Below are 10,738 nucleotides of genomic sequence, written 5' to 3' on the forward strand. Positions count from 1 at the left end.
GATTCTCAGCCGCGCCGTCACGTACCAGATGATGGTGCAATTACTTCGTCAGCACATCCGACTAGTTAGTTTGCCCTATATTACATGCAGACCGATCCGTGGGCCGTCCGTCGCAAGCGCGAACCGACGGGTTGGGCGAGCGACAGGATACGCACACGAGATCTCGAACCAAAGCTTCTTGATTACCGGTGGCATCCGCAGTAACTTAGCGGCATGCGGGGGAGTTGGACCCCGGATGTAACCTGGCTGGGCCCTTGCTCCCCATTCCGCGTGATGAGGGCCTGAGCACCCATCGAGCTGCTCCGCATACACACACAATAGAAGGACGATACGAGACCGTACTGGCTTGCACGGAGCGACCTGCGAGAGCCGAAGAGCTTACGGTGGGATTCGCCGATGGTGGGTTAGACATGTCATTGGCCGAGGCGCCCGAGACTGCTGTTGAGAGGCATGTTTGACAAGGCCACCGGGCAACAGCCGTGTAACATGACATGGACGCGGTATCTCGATGCATCTCGACGCTTGTCAGTCACCAGATCTCCGGGACGGCGCGTGATTGCTATTGCATCTCGTTAGTTTTGGTCAATTTAGCAAACCAAGCATGCGATGGCCGTTTGGTTGCAGGAGCTGGAACGGTGGTGGCTCATCTAGGGAACGTTACATGCGACCTCCCCAGAGCAGCCCGCTCTTCTCCGCGTTGCACGCGGGGCTTGGCTTGGGGAACGGTGGGACATGCGTGGGTGGCTCGACCTTCCTAAACAGAGGCCACGAGTGAGCTTCTTGTCCAATCACTTACGTGTATTCCCCCGCTGTCGTGCCTCTGTTCCTCAAAAGGGTCCGCTAAACACTGGGTGAAGGAGCCAGAGACACCAATCAACCATGGGTTCCCGTTGCATTCGGTCCGGTGTCATTCAGCTATCTTATCGCAGCGGTCCAGCAAACACGACTTAATTGGCACGCCGAAAATACGAGCACAAACAACGGCGACGAGACTGCAGTGTGGTACTTCTGTTGCCTGTTGCCTGTTGCCATCGCTGTGTTGCATCCCATCTCGACGCGCGCTTTCTCAGTGTCACCCCACCAACTCTCGTAATTAGCATTGCACTATATACGGTACGACAGGGACTGGCACGTGCAAGAGAAAAAGAAGAAAAACGAAGGGGAAAAAAAAGAAGAAGTCGGCTTACTCGACTGTTACCTGCCGCTGCAGCGTTGCATCCGCCCGTTTACTCGGATTACCGTGCCATTTCCATTCGTTCCTTGATGCTACTTCAGTACCCTGCACTCCGAGCAAGCTTTAACGTTAGCTTTAGCCGTGCGGGACCAAAGTACTTGCAGGCATTGATAATGCCAGGTACCGACTACCATTGATCACCTCCCGGCATCCCTTTACTTCTCCCCGCATCCGCTTCCTTCTTTTCCCGCCGGTGTCTGGGCTCTTTCCCCGGACTCTGGACCGACAACGCACCGTTTAGAGAAGCTCATTCGGAGCCCGACCCACAACAGTCGCGAGACCCGACCCTCACGATGGCCGACGTTAAGGAAGCCCCGTCGCCGAAGGACGCGCCCGAGCTCACCTCGGCGGCCTCAGCCCCTACCGAGCCGGTCCCTCGCCCAGCAGGATGGATGTACAAGGGCATCAGGGTTGGAGGCAAGGAGGTCTGGTACGCATCGCCCATCGTCCAGCTCCTCATGGTTGCCATGGTCTGCTTCCTGTGTCCCGGCATGTTCAATGCCCTCAGCGGACTCGGCGGCGGCGGACAGGTCGATGCGACTGCTCAGAATGATGCCAACACGGCCCTGTACTCAACCTTTGCCATCGTCGGCTTCTTCTCCGGCACGCTTGCCAACATGCTCGGCGTCAAGATCACCCTTGCCTTTGGCGGCTTCGGCTACTCGCTCTACGTCGCCAGCTTCCTGTCGTACAACCACACCCGGAACCACGGCTTCGTTGTGTTTGCCGGCGCGTTTCTCGGTGTCTGTGCCGGCCTGCTGTGGACGGCGCAGGGGACCATCATGATGAGCTACCCGCCAGAGGAGAAAAAGGGCCGCTATATTTCGTACTTTTGGGTCATTTTCAACCTCGGCGCCGTGATTGGCTCGCTGGTGCCGCTCGGCCAGAACATCAACGCCACCGGCAGCACCGACGTCACGGACGGCACCTACGTCGGTTTCATGGTCCTGACCATCTGCGGCGCCGTGCTGGCCTTGTTCCTCTGCAATGCCAACAATGTCCGCCGCGCCGACGGCAGCAAGGTGATCCTGATGAAGAACCCGAGCTGGAAGACCGAGTTCAAGGGCCTGCTCGAGACCATCACCCAAGCCCCGTGGGTCGTGCTGCTGTTCCCCATGTTCTTCGCCTCCAACACCTTTTACACGTACCAGAGCAACGACTTCAACGGCGCCCATTTCAACACGCGCACCCGCGCGCTCAACAACACGCTGTACTGGACGAGCCAGATCCTCGGCGCCCTGGTGTTTGGCTACGCGCTGGACTACGGCAAGGTCCGGCGATCTATCCGGGCCAAGGCTAGCTTCGTCGCGCTCTTCATCTTGACCTTTGTCATTTGGGGCGGCGGTTGGGCCTGGCAGATGAAGCAGGCGCCTCGTGAGGTAGTCGAAAACGAGGATGTCGAGTATCCCAGATACGACTGGACCATGGGCGGCGAGTTGTACATCGGCCCCATGTTCCTGTTTATTTTCTACGGGTTCTACGATGCTGCGTGGCAGACTTGCATCTACTGGTACGTCTTTCGATCCCGAGGATCCCGAATGTGTTGTGCAGGACATTGGACCAGCTAGCTGACACTCGAGCCAGGTACATGGGCGCTCTCAGCAACTCCGGCCGCAAGGCCGCCAATCTCACGGGTTTCTACAAGGGCATCCAGTCGGCCGGCGCTGCTGTGTTTTGGAGATTGGATGGCCTGAAGACGCCATTCAATACTATGTTCGGTGCCACGGTATGTGTTTTTCCCCCAACAAACCCGACATCGGCACGAGACTAACCTATTGGGTTTCAACAGTGGGGCCTCCTTGGTGGTGCTCTCGTCTTCGCCGCTCCCGTCATCTGGCTGAAGATCAAAGACACCGTTTCGCTCGAGGAGGATCTCAAGTTCAGCGATGAGACGGTAGAGGACGTGGTGCCCGTGGCCGAAGGCCGAGATGTCGTTACGATGCACAAGGAGACGGCGGTTTAATTCAACTAGGCAGTGAAGGGAGTACGCATGGAGGCTAGGAGGCCAGGAGCATTCCATACCTACCATCCATCGGTTTATCATTTGCGAATGGTTAATCCGCAGGCACAGCGAACATCTGAAGTTTCTCCGAGATTCCCCGCAATAGTTTAATTTCGTCATAATACCAATATTGAAGCCTGCGTCGCGGATCATCGCAGTCAGGGCTGCTGTTGAAAACCTTTTGTGCGTTTATAAGGCAAGCTGCAAAAAGCTTACAACCGGCGGGGCTGGAGAGCGACGCCACGTGAAACCTCATCAGGTACCCCCAGAGACTCTGGGAAATCATCTGCCTTGGCGTCAGGACACGCTAGCCACAGCTTGACGACCATTTCGTGTTCACGAGCTGCTCTTTCTAGAAGTGGTGATTTTTTTTTTTTTTTACACTCGTCAAGCCCGCTTTGACGTCTTGACCTGCTTGTGGGACCTGACAGATGGCAATAGTAACGTGCCCCCAGCCGCCGATGTCTTTCTCAGTGGCCTTGGCATCTTCCTGACCAGCAGTATTTTGACGACTCTTCGCCGTTATCCTTCGTGTCCGCTTCCATACCACCCGTAGCGGGATATACAATACTCACTTACTCAGTGGCCGAGTTCAAACCTGACCTGAGGTTAATGGCCACGGTGGGAGTTTGGGCTCGGGAGTGTGAAAAATCCAGACTCCGGAGCCATAGGTCTGGATTCTGGGGACTCGGAATGTCCTGTACGGTCAACAATTTGCCAAATGTACTGAAGGCTCCAGTCCCATTCAGAGCAGCGGGATCAGTGTGGTTACAAGAAAAATAAAACTTGTCGATCGAGATGCAATTACAGGGGATGGAGCTCCCTTTTAAAGATGGCTCCAGGCACTCAAAACCTCCTGATAGGAGCCAAACCAATCATACGACACAGACCCCTATTCTTATTTCTCCCCCTACAACTCTAGTAATCATAGTAACATTATCACCATCAACGCAACCCCACCTCCCTAATCTACGGTCTTATCTAATCTTACAGCTGACACCCTCGGCCCAGGATATCAGTATCAATAACACCAGTAACAGCAGCCTCTGTTTACATCTCCGGCTTAGCCAGCCGTACGGAGCACAACACTGCGAAGGCATCAATACCGATTCCCTACTTAATACCCACAATAGCGAGAAGGCCAGTCCAACACCGATAAGCAACCAGATCGACCGCATCGGCCGCACGCCGGTGAGCCTGGGCGCCGTGCTGCTTGAGCTATGCTTTGGTAAGGCACCCGAGAAGCACAAGACACGCAGGGAATACAACAGCTGCATCGAAGATGTAATGAACTCGCATCCCTCCTTCAACATGGCTGAGGTACTGGGGGTAGTCGACGCTAGTGGCTGAGGAGGCCGTGCCGGATACTATCAACCGGCAAACTGTTCTAATAAATCTTGTCATCTTCCACGCTAATCGACTGAGATATAGACCGTTGTGTATAAATCAGCGTCTCTTCTAAGGCTTCGCGCTCTGAATATCCCTCATATTATCCAAGTTACGGCTGAAGTCGGAATAAGGGGCGAAGATACCTTTGGGTAATATCTGCTGGGTACACTAGATGGCTACAGTTCAGGGATCGGCAGGTTCCTTAGCACGCTTTTGGAGCAGCCGAACGGGGCTTCGAGGCTGCTTGTGGCACCGGGAACCCTAAGTAGTAGCCAAGAGTGTAAATCCTCAATCTCTGGCCCTCCTTCTACGTCAGCCTCTTAGATCCTCCCGTAGATGCCCTTTTCGAGAGGTATATCCCTTGAGAATGATATGCAGCTAAGATCGCCATTGCGACTCAGAGCGTCACATCATTGGAGTTAATTGCGGCATTTACATCCAAGCTCTATTTCTGTCTATTTCGTCTATACGACCGTTCCCTCCAACAGCCCTAATACACTCTTCAACCTCCTTATCCTCTGTTCCCTCACAGTATCATTGCTATCCACTGCGCCATATACGTTATCCAAGACCAGTTTCACCTTGGGGACCACGATTCGCTCGCGTTCGGTAGCAAAGTACCGGAACAAGGGCAGCATAAGAAAACAGAGCCTCAGGTAACCTCTCAACCTCGCCTTGGCTCGGTGCCGCGACAGCTTCAGGTTCTCCTCCTTGCCATAGCTCAAGCGGTTGGGAAAACCGTCGACTTTGATGTCCTCGCTAAACTGGACGATCTTGTTCAATAGGCTCTCCAGTTTGTCGTTGCCGGTTGGAAACCCCGGCGGCGTCGTTACCCCACCAGTAGGCAGAAGGCGGTTGAGCGCCACCGCCCTGTCCTTGAACTGGAAGAGAAAGTCGTTGGCAACTGCCCCCTCTTGGAATGTCCACAGTCTCTTGGGCCAGGGCGACGCAGCGATGACGGCAAGCAGGCGTTCAGAAGGCGTGCCGCTGGACTTGAATGACATGACGGACGGCACCAGTGCCAGGACGCTGTGAGCGGAAGCGAAGACGCGGCAGATCTGGCGCGCCGCCAGCTTTTTCGCCCGATAATCCGCCGACGGCACGCACAGCGAGTCGATCCAGAAGAAGGTCTGCCCGGCCGCACTGCCAGTCAAAGCATCGACAAAACCCTGAATCTCACGGATCCGACACTGCGGCAGCTCGGCCCCGCGTGAGTTGCCCATGCCTTCGGCCCGCACATGGCTGATGGCGACGTATTGCGCGTTGGAGTTGGGTGTCCCCTGGCTGGTTTGGGATAGATCCAACTCGATAATCCGTAAGGGCTCAGCCGGGTCTTCGCGTCTGAAGGCAATGCATATGGATCTCCCTCTTTCCGCCAGTTTCCCCAGCTTCCCGCTGTCGACCTTGATGATGGGGCATCCGGTGCGGCATATATGCACGGGGGTATAATCCTCGAAGTCCGAGACATCACTGCTCTCGCCTTCTCCCCCGCTAACCGAGTAGATGTCAAGCTGAGACAAGATGGCGATCATTTAGAATCCGAGCCCTGAGGATATGAATCGCCGCTACGGATGCCCCGCGGCGGAGGGAAACCTTTGAGCAAATGTGTGTGGTTTTTTCTTTAAAAAGTCGACAGCATGGCACGGGTTGGAGGCGAAGCTGACACACGCCACCGCAGGAAAAAAACAACCTAACTTTGCTGCGTACAGTGCTGTACAATGGACAATGCCGGGGCCCGCCAGCCTATGAAAGGCTCCGGCTCTTTCCGCACAGTCGGCCTGTCCATTTCCTCTTTGAAATGCTCAGATCGGCGAGCCTGCGTGCGCCCGCAGATGCAAACCCCGCAGTAGAGAGAGCTGATGACCAATACGAGTATACGACCTGAACCACACCGCCCGTGTCGCCCAATGGGCGTGACATTCGGCCGATGGCGCGAGCTGGCGGTTATCGCGTTCAGCGGAGGCCTGAGCAAAGGCAATCGGAAAATTCGGGGTCCGAGATGCGGACCAGATAGGTAAGGTACCTTAAGTCCCGTCGTGTAGGTGTTTCGGTACGAGATGGGCGTTTTTGCCAAACATGCAGTGGTCCATGAGAATCGACCCCATATCACGCTACAGCTGCCGTCCATTCCCCCGATAGTGAAATATGGCCCTGAGCGTAGTCTCCAAGCTAGTTCTGCTCGGAGTCTTTGCCCTCTTCGTGACCTCCTCACCCACAGCCTCGCCCGAGCTGTCGCGCCAGTTGCGAGGTTTTTCGGTCGTCCACGGGCGTCAAGATAAGGCTTCTCCATCTCCTCCCCTAGCCATCGACCACCTCCGGAGTCAAATGTCAAATCCTGCCGAGATTCTGTCCGTCCTCCTCATCATCGGCGGCGATGTCATCCAAAAGGCCATTGCCCAGCAGTCCGGAACCCGATTCTGGATCACGCCCGTCGCATTCAGCTTTGGCTGGGTTGCCTACACGTTCAATGCCGTCATGTCCGTATTTGGCGATGGGATCCTGATGCCCAGGCCTGAGGACGAACTGTGCGTGGTCAATCTGGAGTCGGGGACGCGCAAGAGGAACGAGTCATGGGTCCTCTGGCGGCTGGTGCGCGACCTCGAAATCACTTCTGTGTCGGAGAAGAAAAGCACGGTGCGCATCTTTTGGATCGATGCAAACGCGGGACAGCCTACCCTGGACTGGCTGTCGTGGCTGTTTGTGGTGTGTCTGCCGGTGCAGCTCGTTCTCGCCGCCATCCCCTGGTGGATGCACGGCAACTGGATCATCTTCTTCATGACCTGCGCCGGCAGTGTCCTGGCCACCGTCACCGGCTCGCTGCCGCAGTGGAAGAAGGAGAAGTATGACGCAAGGAAGAACAAACCCGGCATGAGCTACATTCTGACGAGGGGGAACGGCCATCCTCACAGCTTCGGCATCATGAGCAGGCCCTCGTCCAAGTACCCGGAGCCGGCCGGCTTTCGTCTCGAGGACCTGGCTGTCGTCCGCCCCGACAGAGTCGAGTCACGAGCAACAAAGATAGCCATGCCTATACTCGCGGTCCTGTGGGTAGCTCTCCTGATTGCGGTGAGCGGCCTCCAGCGAGATACATGGTACCTGTTTGCGGTGGGCGCCGTCGGCATGGTCCAAAATATCACGGTAGCGGGCATGCCGCGCACCCCCAGCGCGCACGGCATCCCGCTGACAGAGAGCGGGCAATGGAAGATGGAGGGAAACAAGACCATGGACCTGCTCCAGGAGGCAGAGCGGAGATTCCCAGGGCTCGGGCTGCGGATGTTGGACATCTACTTTGAAAATACAAAGCTGAAACCACACGAGAAGGAATTCTGGAATAGGGCAAAAGGATCCCTGAAGGACAGGAAAGAGCGATGGCAGGTTCGCCGCGAGACGGTAAAAGGTGACAACCTCGGGGCTCTAATCGATACGATGAGCGACTTGCCTGTGCCCGTAATCGCGCTAGCACCATCGTCAACAACAAGTGGGACTATTGGGAGAAGGAGTGCTGCCACTGTTGGCGACGGCGCTATTACTCCCGGCGATGGACATTCTCTAGCGAATGGGTCACAGTAGTTAGATAGTTCTTCTTTCTACTCTGTTTTACCCGAACAAGGGCGTGCAGTGGGTAGGCAGGTAGGTAGTTAGCCAAAACCCATGGGTACCTATATTAACAGATTAAGTACAGAACTTGTTGTTCTAGCCGCTGAATTTGCTAGGGCTGGCCCGCCATTCTGGGGCGTCTCAGCAGTGCAGGGCGCTTGGTCGCAGCCAGGTGTTTGGTACCTCACCATCACGACACTAAACTCATTCAGAAGGCCCTTGTCAGGTGACCCATATCTACAACGCACGAGCCACTGCGATGTGCACTGGCCCCAGCCTTCCCACCTTCATTCTCCCTCAGTATTCCCTGACTCCCCAACACTCTAGCACTATCAGTCAACAGAGCCATGACGACTACGTACCCAGAGTACTCTGTCGATGCGGAGATCGATGCCTTCTTCAAGAAAACATCGGCAACCCGCGCCGCATGCGACGCCAGGGCAAGAGAGCTTGCCGGCGACAATGTCGTTCCCGTCGAAATCCAAGGCGTATGCAGCTATTCCGTCTATGCTGGTCCTGAACTGGAATACGTAGTTCAGTTCCGCCTCGAGTCTCTAGCACTCAAGGCCGAAGTCACTTCCCAAGTGAACGAGGTCTACGGGTCCCTTGCACCGAAGCTGTCCTTCGAGGGCAAGGTAGGAGAAGGGGAGGGGAAGGGGGAGCCGCTCTACGTCTACCTAATGACCCGTGTACGCGGAGTAACACATCTAGATTTCATCCTGGCACATGACATCCCGGAAAACTCTCCCGACAATCGTGCCTGGCGCAAAAATATTATCGGCGACATCGCGCAGTACGTTGGCATTATTAACACTTGTTAAGACCTGGTGCTCATCCTCTTCGCAGCTTCATGGCTCTGTCTTGGAAAGCCCCTCGGCCAGTCAGCCAAGAGTACCGCGCCAGTTTGAAACAGGCTTATATCAGAGACCTACAAGCCCTGTATTCCGCGCTTCCCCCCCGATTCCAATCCATCATCCAAACCTGCATCGACTCGATTGACAATATCATGTCTCTACCCATGGTTCTCCTACATCGAGATTTTGGCTCTTGCAACATTATGGTGGATGAGGTGACTTGTCATCTCGTTGGTGTCATTGATTGGGCGGAAGCTGAAGTATGTCCATTTGGGCTTAACTTGCATTCCCTCCAATCCCTGACTGGGAAGCTTCATCTCCGCAACGGCTGGACGCGATTCGAAGACTACGACACCTTACAAGACGCCTTTTGGGGTCGGTTTAAACAGGAAGTTGGTGGGTTGTCTTATGATCAGCTTCGGACGATCAAGTTGGCAAGGGCGTTGGGCTTATTGCTGTCAAGTGGTTTCACTAGCCGGCTTGCGAACGAGCCAGAGCCAGTGCCTATTGGCGACGACGAGCGCGGCCGCTACAACATGATGTCATTAGATGGATTTCTCATCAATCCGCAGACGAAGTTCGACGGCTTAGAGTAACCGTGACAGGGCTCCAACAACAGGCTGGTCGCATGTTTGCGGAAGCAAGTCGCCCAATCAGAGTTGCCGAATCTGCAGCCTCGCCGACCTGCACTGAAACGGTGCAGCAAAACACATCTACACCACATACCCCAGGGCATCAAAACCCGGGGGGAGGGTACTAATGAGGCCAAATTCCGGAACAGACAAGATAAACAAGACAGGCCAGGCGTCGCCTACAACAAATTAGGCTCCTGCAGCCTGAACAATGTCACAACATATTACAAATAGAGCGCTCTCTAGTCAGAAGGAGACTACCTTGCACGCAAACAAGCTCGTCAATTGAGCCTTTAACAAGTGTAGAAAAGAGTACTCGATTGATCCTCTTATCTAAGGCAAGGAGCAATGGTCAAAACGGCCCTACATATGGTCCGAAAGTAAAATGAGCCCTGGCAAGTCCAGCCCCCGGAACGCCATCCCAGTGACTGTAGCCTTGTGACTAGAGGGACCCCGTCCTCTGGAGACAGTTTCCCCGGCTCAATATTACTATAAAATATTATCCGCCTTGCTATTATCTCAGGGAATACCATCCATCCCTCCCCAAAACGCCCTTATTACACTGTCCAAACCATACCGACGAGGTTCAGGAATCGTATCAGGACGTCATTACTAGCTGATGGTATCGTGTTTTCTTTATACATACCCAGTATGGATAAGTCTGGCTGTTTCAGATGTTTTCAGTTGTTTCGTCATGGTGAAAAATTAGTGGTTAAATTGGTGGTGTGCAGGGGCAAAGCATCGGCCGTAGTGGAAACTCTTAGCAGTTTAATAGTAGGAGAGTGTTTGTGGCGTTGGTGCAAGTTACCCACTCACACCACAGCACACCAATGCAGAGCCATTTAAGTAAATTTTTCTTTTCTTTTCTTTTCTTTTCTTTTCTTTTCTTTTTTTTTTTTTTTTTTTTTCCGGGGGGGGGGGGGGGGGGGGGGGGGGAGAGGCTCGCTGACTTGCTTAAGTTTCTAGTGGCCAAGAGGAATGAGATTATAAAAGAGACGTATAAGAGGCAAGTGTTACGGTACGCGGCGCG

At 54.6% G+C, this 10,738-nt stretch overlaps 4 protein-coding genes across 4 annotated transcripts; 3 read left to right on the top strand and 1 right to left on the bottom strand.

The window, feature by feature from the left end:
• Positions 1–1,527: 1,527 nt before the first annotated feature.
• MFIFM68171_02948 (uncharacterized protein) lies at positions 1,528–3,197 on the top strand (the record flags this gene model as incomplete). The annotated part of the gene is made up of 3 exons (XM_071058370.1): positions 1,528–2,744; positions 2,819–2,960; positions 3,024–3,197. The coding sequence occupies 3 exons, from the start codon at positions 1,528–1,530 to the stop codon at positions 3,195–3,197; spliced, it is 1,533 nt and encodes a 510-aa protein (XP_070914471.1).
• Positions 3,198–5,089: 1,892 nt separating this feature from the next.
• MFIFM68171_02949 (uncharacterized protein) lies at positions 5,090–6,157 on the bottom strand (the record flags this gene model as incomplete). The annotated part of the gene is made up of 1 exon (XM_071058371.1): positions 5,090–6,157. The coding sequence occupies one exon, from the start codon at positions 6,155–6,157 to the stop codon at positions 5,090–5,092; it is 1,068 nt and encodes a 355-aa protein (XP_070914472.1).
• Positions 6,158–6,770: 613 nt separating this feature from the next.
• Positions 6,771–8,195, top strand: MFIFM68171_02950 (uncharacterized protein; the record flags this gene model as incomplete). Its single annotated transcript, XM_071058372.1, has 1 exon — positions 6,771–8,195. The coding sequence occupies one exon, from the start codon at positions 6,771–6,773 to the stop codon at positions 8,193–8,195; it is 1,425 nt and encodes a 474-aa protein (XP_070914473.1).
• Positions 8,196–8,569: 374 nt separating this feature from the next.
• Positions 8,570–9,672, top strand: MFIFM68171_02951 (Aminoglycoside phosphotransferase domain-containing protein; the record flags this gene model as incomplete). Its single annotated transcript, XM_071058373.1, has 2 exons — positions 8,570–9,015; positions 9,069–9,672. The coding sequence occupies 2 exons, from the start codon at positions 8,570–8,572 to the stop codon at positions 9,670–9,672; spliced, it is 1,050 nt and encodes a 349-aa protein (XP_070914474.1).
• Positions 9,673–10,738: the final 1,066 nt, after the last annotated feature.

The sequence above is a fragment of the Madurella fahalii genome (assembly GCF_045866475.1).
Source record: "Madurella fahalii IFM 68171 DNA, scaffold_2, whole genome shotgun sequence".
In the NCBI taxonomy this organism is placed as follows: domain Eukaryota; kingdom Fungi; phylum Ascomycota; class Sordariomycetes; order Sordariales; genus Madurella; species Madurella fahalii.